This window comes from Anas acuta, chromosome 5 (genome assembly GCF_963932015.1).
Source record: "Anas acuta chromosome 5, bAnaAcu1.1, whole genome shotgun sequence".
In the NCBI taxonomy this organism is placed as follows: Eukaryota; Metazoa; Chordata; class Aves; order Anseriformes; family Anatidae; genus Anas; species Anas acuta.
Genome location: NC_088983.1, coordinates 32,798,696 through 32,822,048, shown reverse-complemented (window position 1 = coordinate 32,822,048; position 23,353 = coordinate 32,798,696). Strand labels below are relative to the sequence as shown.

General features: G+C 39.7%; 1 protein-coding gene across 1 annotated transcript in view; it reads left to right on the top strand.

Moving 5' to 3' along the window:
- Positions 1-23,353, top strand: part of LOC137857409 (transmembrane protein 263-like) — a 191,345-nt gene that overhangs the window by 9,333 nt on the left and 158,659 nt on the right. Inside the window, exon 2 of the mRNA XM_068683828.1 lies at positions 4,688-4,778. Within this exon, the coding sequence (XP_068539929.1) occupies positions 4,688-4,778 (91 nt within the window). The remainder of the gene's footprint in view (positions 1-4,687; positions 4,779-23,353) is intronic.

Below are 23,353 nucleotides of genomic sequence, written 5' to 3'. Positions count from 1 at the left end.
AAAAGCATACTTGGGGAAGTTGCTGAGTTTTTCCTTGTTGTTTGAAGATTGTCTGTAGGGACTTTTTGGAAAGCTAAGCAATTTCAATCACTGACTTACCCATTTGGGCATTTGCATTGACCGTCCTGTGTCAGTGTTGACTTAAATGCAAAATAGACCAATAATGATCCTCTGGTGTTGGAGTTGCTCTTGAAGGACTTGTGGTGTTTGTTTTTTTGTTTGAGTTCTTAATATACTACTGAGAATGAGATGGTATAGGCTGTATGTGTGATTGTGCTGAAATCGTTTGTTAATACAAACATGATGATAAATGCATGTCTTAGATCCTGTGTCACCAACATAGCTCAGTACCTTGTGGAAAATATCCACCCTCACTGGATAGGAACCTTCTTCCTTTCTGTCATCACATGGGCTTACTGCAGGACTTGTGAAATATAAAGTCTTTTATGCTACATTTTTCAGTATATTTACAGTGAAATCATGGTCAGATTTATGCTCAAGTATTGTATCCCAGGGAAAAGCGTGAGGTATAATCTGAAATGCTGGTGATTACACTCCAGTTTGTGGCACTTATTTAGTTCAATACTGGCAATCCTCTCAATCCATAAATACATAGCCTTCTCTGAAACACAGAATAAGACAGCAAAATGAGGTTCTTTTCAATTGCATGTTCCTAGGCTCTGTGCCATAACCTATTCCTGTAATAATACATGTTTAAATCTGTGTGTCTCCAATGGGTCTAGTGAGGAATTGAACCACATTCTCGATTTAAAAGGCTATACAAGCCCTGTATAATGAAAAGAATATCGTACAGTTAATAACCTACTGACATTTCTGAGCAGTTAATGCATCTTCCTGCTTCCTAGATGCTTCCAGAATAGAATAGTTCAGTTGGAAGGGACCTACAAAGATCATCAAGTCCAGCTGCCTGACTGCTTCAGGGCTAACTGAAAGGTAAAGCGTATTTTTAAGGGCATCATTCAGCTAGGGGGGAGCTTCAAAGTAAAAGCAAAATCTGAATGTATTCTGCTGTGGGTGGAGCTCACGAGGGTTATTAGGGAATTACTGGACACTAGCATGGCTACTTTGCTGCAGCCCATTAACTTACATGGTTGTATGCTTCCCTTTCAGATCTGTCAAATTTCCTTAAGGATGAAAAACCAGACTTCACTGATGCCCCATTCTTGAAATAAACAAAAACAAAAAGATCAACAATTTTACCTATCACTCAGTCACAAATCTCCTTATAAGACAATTTCCTAGAATCTTTGGTTGCCATAGATTACCACGCTGCCAGAACTGTGGGTATCTTTTATTAGTGATTATATTGCCAAACTTGCAGCGGACCTGGTGAACTGAATTCAGCAGATATAACTACAAAAAAAAGCAATGGACATGCTAATCTAATATACAAAGTCATTGTAAAGAGCTTCTATGATCTTTTTAATAACATCTGTCAACATTTGAACCTTAAGTATTACCTCTAGATATAGATTCTACTAAAACCTAGTATCTCATCTACTGTTGACTGTTTTACATTTTAATTGCTTAGTGAAATTCAGTACTAAGACTGAACTTATTCTGTGGTCTCAGTGATTAAACTGATATACTGATGTCTGATAAACACAAGTGTTTGAGACTGCTTCTCCTAGAAGCTGCCTATATAGAGAGATTAGTGGCAAGATATTTATGTGATTAAAATATCAATGAGATATGAATTTTGCTTATTCTTTAAAAAAATATTTCCAACTTCATTTGGGAAGTAAGATTTAAGGTTTCTTGCAGGCAGTGTTTTATTTTTTAAAATATTAAATCCTGAAATAAATGCAAATCATTTTGTTGTTTGTTGGAACAATTCTCAAAAAAATACAAAACTACTTAATACAGTTCAAAATATTGTGTTGTGATGAATTCTTTTCGGTAGTGAAAACATTCTTTGCAAAAATTCTGTCTTCTGTTAGCTATTAAGAATGTTCTATAAAAGTACTAATCTTGGACAGCATATTTTTCTTCTGTGGGATTCAAGTAGCAAGTGCTAAAATTTTGAATTGGAAGGAAGTGCTAGCAAACAGTATCTCAGCTATGGACTTTGTGGTGGTCTGTAGTGCTCTGATTTTTTTACAGATGGATTTGTTAATACTAGTTTAGTATTAGGGCTAGTTTAGGGCTACAGTTGACCCTCGGCTAAGATAAAAATTTATTTCAGGATAAGTGTTGTCAATGATGACGGTTGTACTGGAGAGACATATGGCTAGTGAACACTGACTACTTCATGCATTTCAAAAAAAAAAAAAAAGATAATGCCATGGCTCTCTACTGATAGCATTTTGCATCCTGGCGTTTGTGTAAACGACAGCAGATATAAACCGAGGGAGCTTCACTATCATAAATTGTTGTAAGGATAAACCACTAAGAGGGTTTGTCTAATGGTAGCAAAGTGAGATTATTGACTCCTCAGAAGAAGGTAATTCACCCACTGTGAATGTCTGCTGCTTTTTTTAAATCACTGGAAGTCGTATAATTAGTACAGACTTTGCCCTGCATGGAGGGTTCTTTAAATCTGTGTTTTTTTTTTTTTTTTGTTTTTTAAATAATGTTAAATAATTTTGGTCTTTGTGAGACTATTTCTAGTATAGGACTTCTTACAATTCTGATCCAGAATATTTTCAATGCAAATGCTGGTGCCTTGTTTACATCTTTCATGTGAAAATGAATGTTTTGGTGTACTAACATATCCTTGTATTCTCTCTCTCAGTTACCATTTAGGTAACAAACAAATGTATCGAGATATATTTATTGCCTGTGGTTGATGTAGAAACTTGCTCAAGTACATATTCTATATTCAATTTGTTCCTGTCCAGATTTTTTTTTTTTTTTTACACTTTCTTGAAATGTAGATCACGTTCATCAGGTGAAGTGATGAGATGGCTAGACCTTGAAATTTGAAACTGATTCCTGGGTTTTGATTTTTTGATTAGACCATCTCAGTTAAGTTACTGCTTTCTCATCTGTGCTCTGTGGTAAATATCTTTTTTTCTTTTCCGTGAAAGCTGCTGTGAGGAATGAAAATGTTTGAACTCGTACCTTGTATTAGTATGTAGTGGGCTCTGATCAAAGCTGGTATTGGTATCAGTTGTTTTTAAATGCGGAGAAATACTGATTCAGTGTTTATGCCTTAGGTGAAGCTTCCACTGCCATGAATGGCAAAAGTCAAGGTTGCAACAATGGCACTGACACAATAGACTTGTGTGCTTGTAGACTTGTACCTGTTTTGTTTCCCTTCAGCTCAGTTTGGTGATGTGTATTTTCATGCCCATTTTTCTGAACAAAAGGAGAGGGAAATGGATGAAAGTGTAATGTAGTTGTTTAAAGGAAGAAATCTAAAAAAGTCTTTTTTACATGCAAAGTTCGGAAAGAGAAAGTATTCAATACTTAATGTTGAGTGAAACCTCATAGTCACGGGGTTTGAAAAATATAGAAATAGTGCAGACTGAATACTATGATCCCTTTTTTTCCCCCAGAGTTTGGATAGCAAAATCTTGCAAGCTGTTGATGTACCAATGTTTAAGCTGGCTTCTGTAACCTTCCAGCTGCATATGTTAGTGTGCATTTTCAGATGGCTTGGACTACAAACCTATTCATGTATTCAATGCCCAAAAGCACTGTTTGAGTGCTATGTTTCAGATTTTACTTTTGACTGTACTAGCATTTGAAAAGAAAACAACTGATTCTTTTTTTTTTTTTTAAATAAAAAAAAAAAGCTATCCCTACTGTTTCTTCTGCCATTACTTTAAAAAAAAAAAAAAAGGAATGGGAGGGGGACACACCTTTTCTGTTTTTCTTTGATCCTGTGAAACTGCAAAAGCAACTATACCTCCAAGCTGCACAAGTCCTTACAATTTTGTGTGTGAAAAGTGAGTTCAGCAGCCTTAAATACAAATGAGTGCTCTCTAAGTCAACAAATCTGATAGGTCACATCTGTATACAAGCAATGTTGCAGGCTTTTTCCAAGATCCTGGAGGCTGGTGAGTGAAATTGCAAAACTTTGGAGGGCAGTCTGGTAGTTTTCCAGTTGAGGTTTGTTCAGCATGTTATATATGAAAGTACAAATGGAACTGGTGGGGGAAAGCTACGTGATTAGCTGACCTGGTTGGTTTAGGAGGCTGTAGACAAGTTTGTTTTGTCTTCCTCTGAAAAATGAGGTGTAATACCACTTATGTAACCCGTATCTTACCTTCTCCTGCATTCAACGGGGCATCAGCTTTTCATAATCCAGTGTTGGTAAGACACAGATGAATCGTCTTAAATCAAAGATCATATTTTTTTTCCTTGAAACTTCCAAAGGATGCAAATCTGCTGCTACCCTTTGTAAATGGGGATTTGAAATGGTAATTCCATTATGTATATTAAATGTAATTTAGAAATTATTTCACCACTCAGTTCCTGGTTTAGTCCACTCAGACCCTCATACTTCTTGCTAGCTTTGCTAACTTGAGTCTTTTTCTTTTTTTTTTTTCCTTCTATAAGTAATTAGACTGCAAACAAATCTACCAGCAGCTTTCTTCATCAGCTGAAGTGAGCTCCTTGTGTGCTTAACGTCTGGCATATTATCTAATCCTGTAATTATTTTTGCGGTTCCTTTCTGAACTTTCTCCAATTTACCTCCTCTTGTTGTTCTGTTCTACAGGGACCTAGCTTGGAAACACAGATGGTGGAAGATGAAACTGAGACAACAAGTGAAGAACTGCCCCCTCATCTGCGGGAAGAGCCTCCTGAAGGTACAGTGATGGCAGTCGGTGTAAACTCATTGCATTAAACTGGGGAAAGCGTTCAGGCCAAGGAAATCGTCTTTCTTGCTTGATTTGACTTTGAGCCTTTGCTATTTTTTTTTTTCTTGAGAGGGATAAGGCTTTCCTGAGAGCAGAGCCAGCCTCCCAACTGGAGGCTGGAGGTCTAGCCAGCCTCCAATCCTACTTTTGCATTCAAAGAAGGTTACACCTGCTATACTGCAGACATCGTTCTGCATTCTCTTTTAACAATATGGTTTCTGATTAAAATTGTCCTGCCTGATCATCCTGCCTGTAAGTTTAGGAATAAAAGGCCTCCTGTATTGTGGTGTTTGTGATGTTTTGAGTGATCATTAGGGAAGACTTCCTAGTAGTCACCTATTCTTTCTCCTTACCTCACTGTGCAGCTTCTTGCTATTAATATTGTCCCCAGCAGAGCCTTGTCAAAGGCATTTTAGTGATTTTGTTTCTTTCCACCATCTCTCTTGGAAGCCAGTTTAGCCATCTCACGAGGAGGCAGTGAGAGGCTGTCAGTCAGTAGGAGGCTCAGAAATGCCAATTTTAATTAAAAAAATCTTGTTTGCAATGACATGTTCTGGATTTATAGAGAGAATGGATCTTTCCCACTGTGTAAGTGTTGCATACGTATATATGCAACAAAATAGGCGTCACTTTATTTTGAACGGAAGCTGCTAACATTGTAGCAATCGGTGTTTAGAGCTTTGTTTCCAGTTCAGTGACTTTTAAAACACAATCACTCATAATCATTCTGGACAGCTTAAACAACCCAGAGTGTGCTGAGGTTCTTATTAGCAACTCACTGTTAAAATATGACATGTCAGTGGGAAACATAAATGTGTTTTGTATTTTCCCTTTAAGAGAAGAATCTGTTCTTGATATAGTATTTATACTGACAGCTATTCTTAAAGAGCATATGAACCAAATAGATAGTTTTAGGTATTTTCTGCTCAGTCCCTTCTTGTTGAGTGTTCTGTTACAGTTTTACCATTAAGTTCTAATTTCTTGCTCTGCCATTTCGTATACCCTTTGGCAATTGCAATACAGAGAGGTAAGTGAAAGGCAGGTCTCTCTTTGCAACTTTATAAAGCCAGAAGGAAATGCATGCAGAAGACACTGTCATTAATATATATGTGTGTGAGATATACTTACATGTAATTTGTTACTACATGTATATGTCTGAGTATACAGCGGATATTATCTTTCTTTCTAGGCAATGTCAGGTAAGCATGTAGTGTAAATGCGTTTTTGAAGTAAGAATTCTGGTCAGTAGTCTGAGTTGGTTATTAAATGAGCCTAGAGACCAGATTCTGAAATGTAAAACACAGGAGATCGTCTTGTCTCATCAGTTTATCAGGAGTACACTTAAATTTTTGAACTTTGCCTTTGAATTATGTAATCTGAAGGGTTTTTTGAATGTGACTACGTGTTTTTGCAATTGAAAATGCTTGCTTCTGTCTGCAATCTCACTGGTTTGAATAATGATGAAAAATGTCAGCATTAATATTCCAACTGTGTGATTTGTTGGGCAGGCTGGGGAAAAAAGTATGTGTCCCAGATATGCCTGCTTTACTAGTGTGAGGGGGGAAAACTGTAACAGTTCAGCTGGTTTGGTTAGGCAGCAAGCAGTATGTTCTTTTAAAGTCTAAGCACAACATCGACTGCTTTGAAAGACAGTGATACCAAGACTAGCAAAATAAGAGGGATACTGAGAGCACAACTTGAACGAGAGACTTCTTGGGAGAGGAGGTGGGAGAATTGCTGCTGAAAGATAGCCATCGGGTTTATGCTGAAATTACAGCTAGCTGTAGTGGAGCTGAGTTACAGGAATGTTGCTTTGAAGCTGCTGTCTACCAGCATCGCCAAACAGAATTACTCTGAAGTTCATACGGTTGCTGGAGTGATTACAAATACCCCATGACAGAAATGGATCTCTGAAGTTCTTTTAATAAGAAATGCCATTAAGCGCTATCACCTTGTTCTTCTACTGCTTTCTGGTTTCTTCTGATAGCGTTTTCCTAGTTAAATCAAATGCCTTGCAATAAATTAGCCATGTTGTCATGCCCGCTTTGCTCTTGTTTCTTGGGATCTATGAATTGGAGCCTATGCTGGCTTGCCTTCTGGTAATGAGCGCATAAGGGATGGAAAGCTCTCTAGAGCCGGTGTCCTTCCAGCACACTTCATTATTTCACTGTATTGCATCACGGTAACTCTGGTTTCCAGCTTGCACAGCGTCTTTACTCTTCTCCTGAAAGGAGGGGAATTGGAGGCACTGTGCTGTGTAAATATTGCAATAAAATAAAAGGTTGTTCTTCGGGGATTGTCATGTTTCGGAGCGGTATTGCAGTACGGCCTTCTACAAATGAAGGGGCAATTTAACAAGTTCCTCGTGTCCATAAGTCTTGTGGATAAGCCTGTGTAAGTGTGCAGTGCACTTTGCTTTCTGGTGCTGTGTGCCAGGCAGCCTGTCGGTATTTGAGACTAAGTTCTGTGGCGTAAAAAGTAAACCAACCAGGGAATCCCCCAAAAGGTTACAGTTAAAGTTAATAGTTCTGTGTGTGAAATCCACTTAGTTTATCTGCTGCCAGAATTAACTGCTTTAATGAAGTCAGAATACACGAGGCAAAGCCGCATCTGCTGCAGGACCACATGAAGCGGTGTTGGCTGCCACAAGGGCTGCCTCTCCCCTCAGGAAGGCGCCGCCGTGCCCTGCCCTGTGCTGAAGCGGCCCCGCGCCCCGTTAGGGCCCGAGCGCGGGCTCGGGGCCGCTCCCCGCGGCGGCCACCTGAGGGCGCTGCGCGCTCGGCGCTGCGGCAGCCGCCAGCGGCTCGTCCGGCCCCGGCCCTGCGAAGGGCCCTGTCAGGGTTTGTGGCCATGTAAAACCACGCTTGGGGTGCCTCTGGGGTGCATCCGAGTGAGCGAGAGAAAGTGATTAAACCCATTAGCTTCTTCCCGTTAAGCTGCTTGTGGAAATCTACAAAGAGAGCTTTCCACACGTGCACCTCAGGAAGACTGTTTATCCCCTAGTGATACTTTTACCTCTTGTGTTTTACGATCCATCTATTCAGTTCGCGTTTTTATCTTGTCCCCCTTTAATCCTTTTAACATTTTTTGTTTGTTTTCGTTAAAAGGCAAGTGCAAGGTGTGGTAGCAATTAGCTTCTGGAGCGCTGCTGAAGCCCCTCGCTGGCATCTCGAGTGTTTGCTGTTGAATGCCGGCCTGATCGTCATGAGAGAACTCGGTTTTGTTACAGATACTGCACGGTGCGGCTGTACCTAAGTTTCTTTATCTGCTGTTTCAGAGTTGTGTTGCGGACCTTTTAACACAGAGCACTGTTAACCGTGTCAGTTCTTGGTTATAGACATACTGAGTCCAGGGAAGGGCCACTGGATGGAGCCAGGCTCTTTCTGGTGTTGCCCAGTGCCAGGACAAGGGGCAGTGGGCACAAACTGGAGCTCAGGAGGTTCTGTCTGAACACTGGGGAGCACTCCTGTGCCGTGTGGGTGATGGAGCCCTGGCACAGGTTGCCATGTGGAGTCTCCCTCCTTGAGATCTTCAAAATCTGCTGGGATGCGGTCCTGGGCAACTTGCTGCAGGTGGCCCTGTTTGCACAGGGAGCTGGACCAGGCGGCCTCTGCAGCTCCCTGCCAGCCTCAGCTGTTCTGCTTTTCTGTGATTTTTTATGGTTTTCCACCTTGTATCTGCTGTTTCTTTGTATTTATGCTGTGTCTTTCTGAAGTCCTTGTGTACATCATCTGTTACACCAATTCTTAAGAGAAAAGTAGCATTACTCTGTGAAACAGCAACTGTTACACATTTCAGGAATGCATCCTCAACATATTCTGTGGTATGGCTATTCCTTTTGGCCCTATGTTGCTAATTAGCATCCAGTATACTAAAGCTTAGTGCAAAGTGGTACCGTCAAGTTGAAAAGCGGTGTCACTGCTTAACAGCAGTATCCCCTCTTGGGAGATTAAAGACCAATTGTTCTTCCCTTGTCTTTATGTATTAAACATCAGAATTTTATCAGCCAACATACTATGATCAGTCTGTCAATGAGCATGAGTCTTGCAGCAGAGCCAGATGTGCTATCTCTTCTGCGGTCTTCAGACCTAGCGGAGATGGTTTTTCTTTGTTGCAGACAGATTGGGCCTTATGGAGTAAAACTTTATTAAAAGCAATGGGTCTTAGCAGCTCTGCAGTAGTATATAACAAATCTTGGGGAATTTACTTTCCAAATAACTCTGGTGTTCCTAATTCAAATTTTTACATTCTCTGTGGGTAGAGAGCACACATGGATAGTTACTGTAAATCAGATGATTTGCACCAATTTAGTACGTAGTATCTTGTGTGAACCCTATAATCTGTCTCTGTGGAGGCATATAGCTTTTTTCTGCTGTTTTATGTCTTCGGCAGGATAGAAGTGTATTGCATGCTTCTGTGAGAAGCTTTAGGACTTCTTATCCACAGTTTGGGAATCTCTGATCCAAGGTATCTATCTGGGAGCTTTGTGGATCACTCATTCAGGATTGCCTTTGGATGCAAGTATTTTACCCAGATGTTTTATCTGTGCAGATCTAACTCAAATAGAGTAGTGTTTCAATTCCAGTACCACTATGTGTTTGAAGTTTCTGAAACTAATTAGGTTTCTCTTCATGCTGGGGTGATGTTGGGTCACTCTCTTATGAGAACACATCAATTTTTGAAGCTATCAGTAAGCGGAAGAATTTGCCTGTTTACGCATCTCACATGAGATGCGAGACATTCAGTTTACATCCACACTATAGGTGTCTAACTTTGTTGAAATGCTATAAGCAGATGATTTTTTTCATGAATGGATGGTGCTTTCCAACTAGTTTTAATTATTCTTGACAGAGAACAGTCTCCATCAGTGATGAAATATTATTGTTGGGCCAACCTCATTAAGTGCCACGCCAAGATTTGAATGCTGCAAACGTGAGCTTTATCGTGTTCTGTATCTTCATTTTGCAAGTGTTTCCTATATTTGTCTCTAAACTGACTTTGTGTTAAATAAATACAAAGAAATCACCTTAGAAAATGGCACTGTCGTAGCAATTCCATTTCCAGTAAGTGTTAAGCTCTGTACTGAAAAATGTTGCTTTTTTTTCTGTTATAAAGGAACTTCATTTAAGTTGCCTGTGGCACTTGTACGTGTGTACATAGTGGATTACACTGCATGTGCATACACAGTCCACCAGACTAACATCTTCAAGAAATTCTCTGTAGCTGTGCTATTTGCTAAGCCCTCCTCTGCTTTCCCAGGTCAAATCAGTGTGCTTCAGTGTGCTATCTACTGAAGTCCAACAGTGAAATCCTTTTACAGAGGAGCTCTTTAAACGATCTGCTTTTTTTGTCTGATGGCCAGTTGGCAACGTTTTCAGCCTGGATTCGCCTCTGCAGTTCTGTGGTCTTACAACTAAAGCAAAAGGCTGGGAACTGGGACAACTGTAATCTATTCCTAGTCTTACTATTGACTTACTCCATGGCACTAGTCATGTAGTTTAGTCTTCCCTGAACTGTGGTATTTTGTTATGTATGGAACAGAAATGGCTGCTCTTATTTATAAACGAGGACGGTTAAAAACACACATTGTAACATTTTAGGCTTTTAGGTACTTGAAAAATAATACAGAAAACGTGATTGCAGTGTATAAATAATGTAAAACTTTGCTTGATATGTAACTTGTCAGGCTTTTTTGCATCCACAAAAAGGTGATTGGCCTTGACAGATAACTTCATATAGAAAGACAGGTTTCTTAAAAAGCAGAGAAAGACATTAGCAGCGAGGCTGTCTGTTCTTTGTAGCTGGGACTTTATGTACCTGGCATGTCTTCTCATCTGTAAAAACATTTCCTGAGCTACTTTTGTAAATGGCCCGAGGCTGAAGAGCAACATTTCAATATCATCTGTCTCTTCTTAAGGCGCAGATTCTGTGCAGCCATACTCTTCTGTTGGCCAAAACAGTTCTTGCCTTTGCAAAAATAAATGACCGGGAGTGTCAGCTCAGTCTTCTACTCAAAAGTCTACCTTAATATTTCTAGTAGAGTTGTAAAGCACATTGACATGAAACCAAATGCTAATCCTATGTTTCTGTTTAATTTATTGCTATCATTATTTTAGTGAAAGCTGAGGTTCTTCTTTGTTTAAATTCTCCAGTGGCTTCCTCATGCTTTATTTAATTTTGTTCTCTGGGGGAAATCAGCAGTCTGAAATTGGAAAAAATATTCAGGCAGTGTGTACCACTTTTTTCCTCTCTTTCACGCCCCAGTCCTGCTGTATTACTGCTGCTGTATACCTGCTACTGACAGTGTGCATCTTCCCTTCAGCAGCTATATTACTTGGTCTCCTAGAAACAGCATGAAAGCTATTTAAATTGTTTTTATTCCACTTCTCCCTCTGCCCTTTTCTTTCCTCTTCACTATCTTTGTATGATATAATGAGATGTTACTTTGACAGCTCAGCATCCCTTTTCTCTAGCCTACTCCATGCCCTGCAAATCATTCTGTCACTAAGTGTTGTATGTGTGCACAGCATATGCTGTTAATGGCAGCATAAATAGCCTCCAAGTGCCTGGCGGATTCCAGAAGAAAGATTCTTGTAGCTTAAGTGTGGGAAACCTCTTATCAGTGGATCTTGCTAATACAATAATGTTACGAAGTGAGTCAATAACCATCTGGTTTTCCCTGAGGGTGTTTGCGCATAGGATAGGGATAACAACAGTTTTACCATTTGCCTTGGCATCATCCAAATGTAGACATTTCAGGGTGAAGGGCCAGTGGGAAGCCTCTGTCAGAAGATGCATTTTTATCAATTACTAGCGAATGTGTTTTATTCTAGTAATAGGGTTTTGAACTGCAGGAGTGTCAGGATTCTGTTATGTGAGTGAAAGCAGTATACCTTACAACCCAGCTGAAGTGGCAGACATTTGTCACCATTTCTGTTATAATTAGAGACATATAAAGTTATGGATGCAGGAGAATGTTTTTACAATGTGTTTTTCATTTTGAAGACTAAGATGAGATACTCAGAAATGAGCCAATTGCTTTTAAATAAATCTTTTGGACTTGCAGCTCTCAGTCTTTCAGTTCTAAAGCTGAAAAAGCGATTCTTATTTGTTCCTAATGGAGTAAAAAAAAAAAAAAAAGATGCAAGTGAGTCTCTGTTTACTTATAGCTACAGTCTGAAGTGCTAAATAAGAATGAGCAATGCAGTAAATCCAGGTCAGAAGCTAAATTGAATCAGTATATCAGTGTGTTAGCAACGATGGTATCCTGAACTGCTAAACTATCAGAGGGTTATAAGCAGGCAATTAAATCATAAGGTTGGTATATGAGGCTGTTAATTCTGCCTCAAAACGGAGTGGAATGCTCACTTAACATTTCATAAGCATCTGCAGTCTCAACCTGGCTGCCTGTCTTGATTTCAGCTGTTTGTGAACAAGTTAAACCACTACTTTAACTGCTGGAATGATTGCACAGTTGCACCAGTCTGGTCTCTCCTGGGCCAATGGTTTTGTGATCCAAAACTAATCTTATTCTGAAGAGCAGAGTGTCTTTCAAGTTTATGAAATCAAACTGGAAACCCAAGGGCTTTTTGGTCAATTTTCTTGCCCTCTGGGATAATAGTCTTAAAATAAAACAAAAACTTCTTCAGCTACTTAAAAATTAGGTTGAACTCTACTTTTTGTACAGAACAGTGTTGCATTAGTAAGTGTGTGCGTGTGTGTGAATTCTCTATCTTGATTTTCAGGTAACAGCAAAGACAAATGCACAATGCACTTGCCTTATTAGTGTGGAGGATTCTCAAGCCATTGTAATTACTACTTTGGCATATTACAGGAGGACCTGTCCTCTTTCTGTCCAGCTGACATGTTGCCTAGTAAGAAAGAATTTAGCTAATGCTAAATTTCATGTTTGCTTCTTTGCTATGCCCTCTCTGTTCCACTAATATATATTTTTTTTCAATTTTGCCACAAAATATATAATATTCAGTAGGATATACTTACTGCAAAAAGTTTTAGGTGACTCTTATTTTTGGGTTATGTTATGAAAAAATAATGCTATTTTTCAGATCATATCCAGAAGGAAATAGCATACATTTTCTTCTCATAAAATATTAAATCAAATTTGCAGGTAATGGCAAAAATTTGGTCATGATATTTCTGTGACTTGTGAAAGGGTCTTAGGATCTGGGGTTTTTAGAAGAATGTCTTGGAAATCTCTTACTGTAGAGGCAAGGTTAATAGTTTGGAGCTATAACAAATTTTATTTTCTAGCACCAGAGACCTGATCTTTGGAACAAATGAGAGGCTTTCAAGAGGTAGGCAGGAGATGAAGAGTTCATAATGTAGATGTGTGTGCCACTTAACTGAATACCTATTCATCCAATGTAGGACTCTAAAAAACTGGTAACATCATTGAATTCTACTGTTTCCACCTTTCTGGAACTGAAACTTTATTCTAAAGGTAATAACCCTATGCAGAATTTTGAAGTCCTAGATTGTTGTTTGTATCCTGTATAAACTGCTGCTGTCTTTTTTTCCTTCCCCCCTCCATACTTTTCCAGAGATTTGAGGAGGGGGTGGGAGGCATTCAAGGCTTTGTTTTATAATAGTTCGCTTTTTCCCTAAAAAGTTCTTGTATTTCTAAACTACAAAATTGGAATAATTTTAGGTAACTGTGTGAAGTTGTCCTCTTTGGTTAAGCCAAACATTTGTGTGTATCCAGTACTGGAAAGTGTGACTGTATGAAGTACCATGTACTTCTCTCTCACCCCTCCAAAAGCTAATGAACAAAACCCCCAGATTTAATAAAATGTTATTATGATATGGTAAACATAGGCCTCTGGGAAATGCAAACTGAAGCTGCAAGTTTGTTGAGTGTGGGCTGTATTTTATAGCTCAAGAATGTTAATGGTACTGTTATTGCAGTGTTTTATTCGTAGCATCTTGGGGGCTGTTTCTTTTTTTTTTTTCTTGCTTAAAATATTTGATTTATTTAATCAGGGAAGTGGGTAAGTGCTTCCATTCCATGGATCTTGTATCTTTATGCTGAGAGTGGGAAAAACACATTTACCAAGTTTGGATATTGGCTAAAAATCTTGCTTACGTTATGTAAAGAAATCTTGTTTCCTGTGAAATCTGCAGACGTTTAAAGTTTGTGATTAACTGAACCCAGCTGTAATTAAAACCCAGTTTGGTCATTGGTTGAAGCTTAACATGTTCCCACACAGCTTCTGCAAGAGCTGTTCCTACGTCTGGCCCTGGTGGCACGCTCCCAGTGGTGCCCACCTACGCAGCCACATGTTTTCGGTTCCTGGCCCAAAAGCAGCAGTGTGCCCAAAGCCAGGGATTGCCTCTTCCTGGAGGAAGTGCGGACATAACCAGAGTGAATTACCTTCTGTGTCATCCCCACAGATCATAGATGGAAGAATGTGTTGTCCACGTGAATAGAGCCTGTAGCGTGCAGGTGAGCTTATACGGAATCGAAGGACAGGGTTTGGGACCACGATGTGCTCTCCTGGCAGTCTCAGATTTTAGGGAGGAAGAGAGAGGTGCAATGACAGTATCACTGAAGATGTCTTTTGTGATAGCCTAGAGGCGTCATCTTTTGATGTCCATGTGCTACACTTAAGCTAGTAGAAGCAGCAATTAAGACAATGGGGAAAACAGCGGGATCTTGCCTTTCAAACTTCACTCCTCTTGGCTCTGATCCAGGTATCATGAATATGACATGAGACACTTTGCTGATATTTGATTAACTGGGAGGCTTGTTCTTGTTTTGTGTGACACATTGCAAGTTAACCACCCGGCATGCTGACATGTGCTATTGAAAACAAACACTGAAATCGACGCTGGGAAGCAGGCTGCCAAACACACCGAGCAGGAGGCTGAAGGAGCCTGCCCTCGGGGAACCGGCTGTGAAGAGCCTCCAGGAGTTTACTGCAGCCCTGGCACTTACAGCTCTGGAGTTGGGTGCTGCATTCACCCCCGTTCATTTTCAGAAACATTTTCTTCAGCTGTCCCGTGCAGGTAAAACACTTCAGATGCAACTTGGGGACAGTGACTGGCACATGAGTTGTGCTCAGGCAGAACTTTCTGTGGGAATCAGCTGGCGTGCGCCGCGCATCCTTCAAGCCGCTGCTGGCACCTTTCCTGCTCGCGGAGCCCCTGGGTGGGAGAGCTCTCCAGCAGTGGGATTTTCCATTCTCCCACTTCTTTGCGGCTGAGTTGTTGCTGCAGGCAGCCCGGTAGAGGGCTGCCAAGGGCTGGGACAGGCACTGGTTAGAGAACCGAGGTCTTGCTTAAGCCGGTGCTGACAGATGTGATTAGAGTAATGGAGTGGCTTTTTTTTTTTTTTTTTTTTTTTTTTTTTTTTTTTTTTTACATCACGCTTGCTTTTTCTGTGAGTTTAAGTTCCATGACATCAAGAATGTGTCAGGGCTTTCCTATTTTATGAGTAATGAATTTCAGGAACAAAACTTGAAGACTTAGCAAAGCTGCTTTTCCCTCTAATTCCCTTCTCATTCTCCTTTATATTCCAAGTTTTTTGATGCCCCCTCTCTCAATGGAGATCTCGGTGTGGAAACCATCCCAGATTTCCCAGTCAGCAATAGAATATCTTTAAAGGAGGCGTTATCCAGACAAGGGATTAGGTTTAAGGGTACTAAATATTGAAAGGAGTAAAAATTGTAGCACAACGCACAATAGCTGTTGAGATCTTTGCAGCCCTTAGCTGTATTTTCAGACCAGCTTCAGAGCGTAACAGGAAACCTCCTGCTGATTCAGTGGGCACTTTGAATTCCACTTAAAGTGAAATGTGCCCTCTGACCTGTTTTCAGACAGCTGTGCAAAGCCTGTGAAAACACTCGAGTTGTCTTGTCTGGAATTGCAGATCTACATCGCCTGGTGCAGCCAGGAGGTGGGTGGCCTCCGGGGACCCCTGTGTGCTGTCTGTGAGAAGCTGTTAGGATTTTGGGGAGGGGGTAAGCAGGCCTTACGTAAGATGCCTTGTCCTTCTTGAAAGCAGTTAGCTGTTTTTTCTTTTCCTTTGAGGCAGGTGCAAGGGGAAAAAATAAATCTTTAAATGTACCTGCTAGTTTCCAGGTTGAGATTTTAATCTTTTTTTTTCAGAGTATTTTTTTTTTCCATGGAAAGAAGCTGTATCCTGTAGATCGTGGAGTGTGACTGCGGTAAAGGGAAAAGAGCAGCAGCGAGTGAGCAGCTGGGAAGAAGAGGAATGGAGGGTGGGCACATTTTCATGCTGCTGTAATGAATTACAGCCAGAAGGAGTAATTAGTAAAGACCCATAAAATACAGAACAAGTAAGAGTTGTTTCCAAATCTTCATGACTTATCAGCAGTTCTTTTAGATGACCTGTTGAATTTACAGTACCTTCTGGCTAAGAAGTGTTTTTAGAGTAAAGTACAGGAAGTTGTTTGACCTGACTTTTTTTTTCTTCCTGCAACACAAAAAAGAAAAAAACACACCAAAAAACAGGACGTTAGATGGGGATATAAGGGTTCTGTGAGGACAGTTTGGGAGAAGGAAAAATTGACAGCCTCTCAGAATGATCTAATAGGAGTCCATTAGTAGTCATTGGTTTGATTTGAGATCATGAGAAAGCTTTTAGTTCAAAGAAGCCAACCATCCCCTGCCCTCAGTTTGTCTTGAACAAGCTATTGCTCTCAGATGGTGACCTGTGCTAAATTATATCTTTGCCACACTGGAAACCAGGTCTGTGAGTAACGAGTTGACAGGAAAACAATCTTCATCCCTACATGGAGTACCTGGGATATATGGGGGCAGTTATACCTGATGAATGGGGAAGGGTAGTCTTCAAATTGCACAACAACTTTTAACTGCAGATTTAGTTTCTGTTTTCAGAAATGATGGTCAGGTTTTTCCTTTCAGACTTGTAGACCTTCAGATACTGAAATCAATCTCCCATTGGACAACTAGGGTGTTGACACTCTTTAAAGGGGAGGGAGAGAGGGAAATGTTGCTCCATGTACTTTTCCATTTCCATCAGCAAGTTTGCTATTTGAATTTAAAGCTGTCTTTATTGTAATGCTGCAAGATACCCCACTTAGTCACAGAAAACAATGTGGTATTACAAAGTAAAGCAGTGAATACATACAAAGATGAGTGATTTTAGGGAAAGGAGGGAGGAAGCGCAGGAAGGGAAGAGGTAGGTAAACTGACTCTGGTCAAGACTTTGACAAGAATGTAATAATCTCAAATGAGGTTTGTTCCCAGCAGACGCTGAAGACATCCTGACCTTATTTAACTTTGATTTATTCATCATGGGAACAGATTTTTGTATCTCTTATATTCTGTGACTGATGGGCAGGAGTAATTTCTCTCTCAATACAGATGAGTGCCCTGTGGTAGACTCCATTTGCCACATTGACAGGAGCAGAGTGCCATCAGCCACAGAGTTAGCTGAAGAAATATTTTCCTTTTCAGTCTTGCAGTCTTAACGTGTGCGTGATGTGTGTGTAACAGTGTGGGGGGAAGGTTACTGAATTGTATGAAACCTGAGTCATGAATTCCCTCTACTGTCTGACATCTTCTCAAATCACAAGGAAAAGGGGGAACTGTGGCTTTGCCTCTTTTTCCTTTCTTTGAATTCTTTCAAGCGGGAAGAATATCCCTCTTTCCCCCTCAGTCCCACCCTTGTATGCAGTTTTTGTACATGACACAATTTTATGGGTCTTTTACTTGCAGATGTGCACCTTCTATCTGCAATATCTTCAAGTGTTATCATACTCATATACTGTGTTTTTTGTACAACTGTCTTATTAAATGGATATCCTTGAAAGTAGTAATGGCCAATCCTTTAGAAAGGACAGTTATAAGCGCTTTTTGTTTCATGTATACTGCAGTCAGATCAGTTTTCATAGCTACCTTTTCCTCATGGATGGCACTGGGGCAAGAATAGGAGATATGGGAAGGAGACAACGAGATAATTGAGCTGGTGCTGGAGAAGGTAGAATTAACATCATTAATGTTAACAGCTTAATGTATTTCATAATGTGCAAACAATGAAATCTGATGTCAGTGAACATCAGATTAAGAACATCTAGATTCTGTCGATGGTGAAGAAGAAGGAATTTGTTGTGAAAAAACTGTAACAAGAGGGTTTATGAACCATAGCGTTTTTCAAGCACAAGTCAAATACTGGCTCTGACCAGTGACCATATTAGCAGACTATTTCAGGATTGTTCATGATGTGTTTTGCTGTCTGATGGAGTATATAGGCAATCTTTGTGTCGGGTCGGAAGGTGATATTCTTACCTCTGTGATTATACGTCTGTTTGTCAGTTCTTTGCCACTGACAACAATAAAGTCAGGAAATAACCAAATAACATGTCAGATATGCTAGTGATGGCAGGGCATCCGTATATGAAGGAGGAGAGAGCAGTGAGAAAGACAACAGTGAAGATCCTTGCCTCAGTAGAGCAGTGTACATTTAGTGCTAATGTGGCTGAACTGTGGTTTTAGCGCACGTACTCCTTGAAAACTGTCTTAAAAACCCTTACTGCCAATGCAACCTTGCAGTTCAAACACTTCTTTCTACTGCTAGGTAAAGCCCATGTATAGGTGGATCAATGCTGCTGGATGCTTTAGGGTTCTTTAGAGGATCCTTCTGAAATACAGTAATAATCAATTCCCAGAGAATGGAAACAATCTCTAAAGCATGGTTTATTCTTCTGGGTTAATATCCTTGTGGGCTTTTTAGAGCTAGTAGCTCAGTGGAGGTAGATTCTGCTTCCCAGTATTATCTTTCCTTAGCTTTATTTAGCAAAAGGTTGAAGTCCGCTGTTTCTTTCAATGCGCTATAGGTGCATTGTAGACCAAACCAAATGTGAAACTGTATAGTCAGTAATAACTGTTCACTTTCTTGAGATTCAGGAGCACAGTTGGGATGTCATTCAAACTGGGGAGGATGTCACGGGGCAGAAAGTTTTGGGTGTTGAGGGTTTTTTAAGAGGTTCATGTAGCTGTGCAGGGAATCATCACCCAGAGGTACATTTGGAGTTCTGTTGTTGGAGTTCTCCTTTTGAGCTTGGTATTTGTAGTATCTCAGTTTCCTCATGACTCTTCAAAATAAGCATGGTAAGGTCTTGTAAACCTGTTGCTCAAAACATGTAGTATCTGCCAAAATTTGCTGGTCTTTCTGACAGATTGGCAAAATAAGAGGTGTGATGGTGTTTTAAGAACCTGAAATGAGAAAGTAATGTTGTGGTTTTTTTTCTTCTTCATTACTAAGAAAGGAAATGGTGTCTTCATAGCATAACTCTTTTGGGGTGCAATTTAACATTTGTAAAGTGCTTTCCAGGACTTTGGGTGAAAGAATACCACAAACACAGTACTGATACTGTATTTCTTTGGCAGTGCAATCTCACCTTTCTCACCAGACTGTGGCCTAATTGGTTGCAGAGGAGACTGTGATGATCCCAGTGTAAGTCAGTACAGGCAAACCAATCAAATCCTCAGACAGCTGGAAGCAAAACCTGTGTTGCCTTTCTCTTTTTTTCTGTAATGACAGATATTTTAAATGTATCTGGTAATCAGTTTGAAAAATATTTGTCTTATGGCTGTATTTATCTTACCAAGTCAAAACTTTTTAATGTAAATTTCATGGGAATCCCTAAATCTCAAATATTTCTTCTGAGACCGGCTCCTGCCTGTCCATTTCTGATATGCTCTTTTTAAAAATAGAAAACTGCAGCATGCTATGAACTGAATATGGGACTGATATCAGATATACTGGACCTTCATATAAAAAATAAATTGATGTCCTAGGTCCTGTAAACTATGGTGTTCTTCTATATGTATTTTGTATAAGAACTTCCCTTTATTTATATAAATATACCATTACTGAATATGGAAATTCCACCACTGAATTTTGTTCTTGCCTATTTCACGATAAACAGTGTCTTGGTATTTGACAGCTGCATGATAAAAGCTGTGGCATTTGCAGGAGAAGAATGAGGATGTTTGGCAGGGCAGGATGATTTAATTTCTTCTCACCACTTGCTGCTACTGGAGTTCTGACATTTTTTTCCCCTTTATTTTTAGTGATTTTTTTTTTCCTTTCACTTTCAAAAGTTAATCTACCACTGCCTCTTTGCTTTCAAGACTGTTTGCTGCTGACCTTTAACAAGCCCTGTAAATGTTACACTAGGTCGGAGGGTTTGTACACTTTTTAACAAATAAGAAAGCTATAGAGCTGGTAAATGTTCCAACATCAGCGAAGCTTATTTAATTCTGTAAAACCCAAAAAGAATGGCTGTAAAGGGACAAAAGGGATAGTCATTACAGCAGCTTCCTTAGCTGAAGGGCAGTTGCCTTTTTAATAGAGATTCCCTATAATAGCAGCTCTACTTCTCATTTCCCTCTCTTCCCATACAACGATGGCTGATACGCTTCATGCACTAGAAGAACAACTGTGACACTCTGAATCATTTCCACCAGCTTTAGTTTCTAAACCAAAACTGATGATCTGGTTTGAATTAATCCCCCCCTGCCCAATCCATTTGCTTTTTCCTTACTTCTATCTATACGGAACTCATGATACAGCTGAGATGTAGTGCAAGATGCTAAAGTGGCTCTTTTTCATGTTTAATACATTTGGGTATTTAATTTCAAGCCTGACATTAAATTTAATAAGTTCAATAATTCTCTAAAAAAATGTCCTTAATTAAACAGTTTCATGCTGCTATTCAAACGCTGCTTTCCATTCTCTCTGAAATGTAGCTTGCTTAGCGTGTGCATTAAAACCGTAATGGCCTGTGTGATAGTGTCCAACACGCTGTGACGCTCCTGATGCATAAGACTCACTTCAGTTTCGAGGATGAAAATCTATTTGTAAACAAATGAGTGATTCTAATACTAACAAGATCTCAAGTGCTACAGTATTTCCAGTGGATGGTGGATAATAAGTGCATTGTTAGTGGAATGATGACACCTCTTCCATGCATTTCCTTGTCAGAGGGCTTAAATAATCTTTTGAAATCACCTTGGGAATTTTAATCCGTACTAAGCTCAGTATTTTTTCTTTGGTTTGCCTTTTTCTGCCAATCCTACAGTATTTCTTTGGCATTGTTGTATCAGAGATCATGGCATCCAGAGTGTATGCTGGCTCTTTCATGCCTGTAAGTAACAGTGAGGTGCTTTTTTTCATTAGAAGGAAAAGAAAGTGCTGTTTGTGTGGATCCTTCAACCTCTCCCTCCTTCCCTGGCATATCACTGCCTAGGTGTTCATGGGGCTACAGCTCCCAAAGACAACCAAAAAGATGACTTTTTTTTTTTTTTTTTTTAAGTGAATGTGGTTAATGTGTTTCTTTGTAGTCAGAATGTTTTGGGGGTCACTTCTGTTGAAGTAGCTAAAATGCTAGCCATGAGAGAGCTGCTAGTCTGTGTCATATTCATTTCCAACCTAGCTGCTACATTTAAGGATATGCTAAATACATTGCATTGTGTAGCACCTATATATTTTGCAGGATTGATGGAGAGCAAGCTCAGTGAAGGGGAAGCTCCTATCTTGCAGCTAACCAGTTAGAATTTTTAGCAGATATAATGTGCTGGGTCACAAATGTAGGTTTTTGTGTGTGTTTGTGTTGCTGTCCAAACAGCTTCATTTTGAGTTCTGCCATTCATTTGTCCAGCACCGAGCAACCGCTCAGGGTCTGATTGACCTGCTCCTTAAAGTACTTGCCCAATACTCTCAAATTGGCATGTGCTAACAAAAAAATAAAAATATCTAGAATTATTATTTTAACTTGCCAAAAATTATTTTTTTCATTGTTTTAAATGTCTCATTTCCTAAATATCTTTGATTTTCATAGAATCATTAGGGCAACCTGTTTCAGGGAGGATTTTGCATATTTTTTGTACTTTAAAGCTTGTATTGCACTTTTAACCTGACGGAACCAATACAAGCCTTCTGAAGTCACTGGAAAAATTTTCCTGGCATAAGCTTTCCATTGTTGTCTCCATCCAGCTTGTCTGATCCACTTCAAGAACTCCCGGTATATCAGTATAATGATTTTCTTCTTGCTTTTGGAAGACTACATGCATTTTTATTCTTTGGCAGCAATAAGCATGCTTAATCTCAAAACAGTCTCATTTCTTCTGTGAAACATGGGAAATTGTTCTGAGAGGAATTTAGAGTTTATCTTGGACAAAGGAATTCCTACTTGACCAGTGTTGGTTTGCCAGTGGAGGCCAAGAGACTGAATAAGTTTGTAGATATAATTAGAAGGGTAGTAAATTGGAAGCCTTTTATAACTAAGATGTATGACCGTGGTATCTGACCTGAGTTTGATCCATGGACTTTGATCTGTGTTGGGCTTTGCTATGCTTGTTGTTTCAGTGTCTGCAACTTTTAATTTAGCAAATACAACCTTGTGCATATGGGGAAGGAAAAAAAAAACAAACACAACACAAAGACAAACCAAACCCAGAAAACAAAACAGCCCAAACGAATAACTGTGTAGCTCCTGATGTTATATTTTAATTGGACTGTTGTATAGCTTAGAGGATGGGCCACAAGGGAACAGCCAATTACTCTGTTTATCTGTCTAAAAGCCTTTTCATTATAGAACACTGATTAAGATTATATAGCTTCATATTGTTTCATGTTATTGATTTCCACCAAACCCAAGTCGATGGTCTCATTAATTGACAATTACCTTTTTTCCCCATGTTTCAGAAAATTGACATGAGCAACCTGAGGTGTTAAGTTTAATTTGAACTAGGTATCAGTGTGCCTGTTTAATCTTTAACAAGACCCATTAGGCTCCCTCCTTTTAATTTTACGCAGGCCATAAAGGCATCTCTACAGGGAGGCTATGACCCTTTCAGCATAAGGATAGCAAAGCAGGTCCGCGCAGAAATAATAAAGAATATCTGTGCTAGGGCTCTTTGTCAATCAATGCCGAAAGGAGGAAATCAATGTTTCACCCATCACAGATGCTGCAGTAAAGTTTGGGCCCATTGGTATATACCAGCTTACTTGGGCTGTACCTTTAATTTTGCTACACTGTGTGCATTTTGTTGGAGTTGTTGGATACCAGAAGTGAAATCACAGGATCATAGAAATCATTCAGGTTGGAAAAGGCATCTAAGATCATCTAGTCCAACCTGTAACCTAGTTCTAAAATTGAGCACTAAGCCATGCCACCAAGTTCCAAATCCACATGTTTTCTAAAAACCTTCAGGGATGGTGACTCAACCACTTCCCTGGGCACCCTATTCCAATGTTTCATGACCCTTTCAGTAAAGAAATTTCTCCTAATATCCAACCTAAACCTCCCCTGGTGCAACTTTGCTTCCGCTCGTCTTATCACTTGGAATAAGAATCTTTGTCTTGCAAGTGAGAGCTGAGGAATGCTTGAAACCTAAAGCACAGAACTAATTTCCTTTGGTGGGAGGAACCTCATGTATAAAATCAAGTGTGCAGCTGGGTTTTTGTTTTGTTAGATGAAGACCGCAGGAGGTTAACTTCCAATAATAGTTGC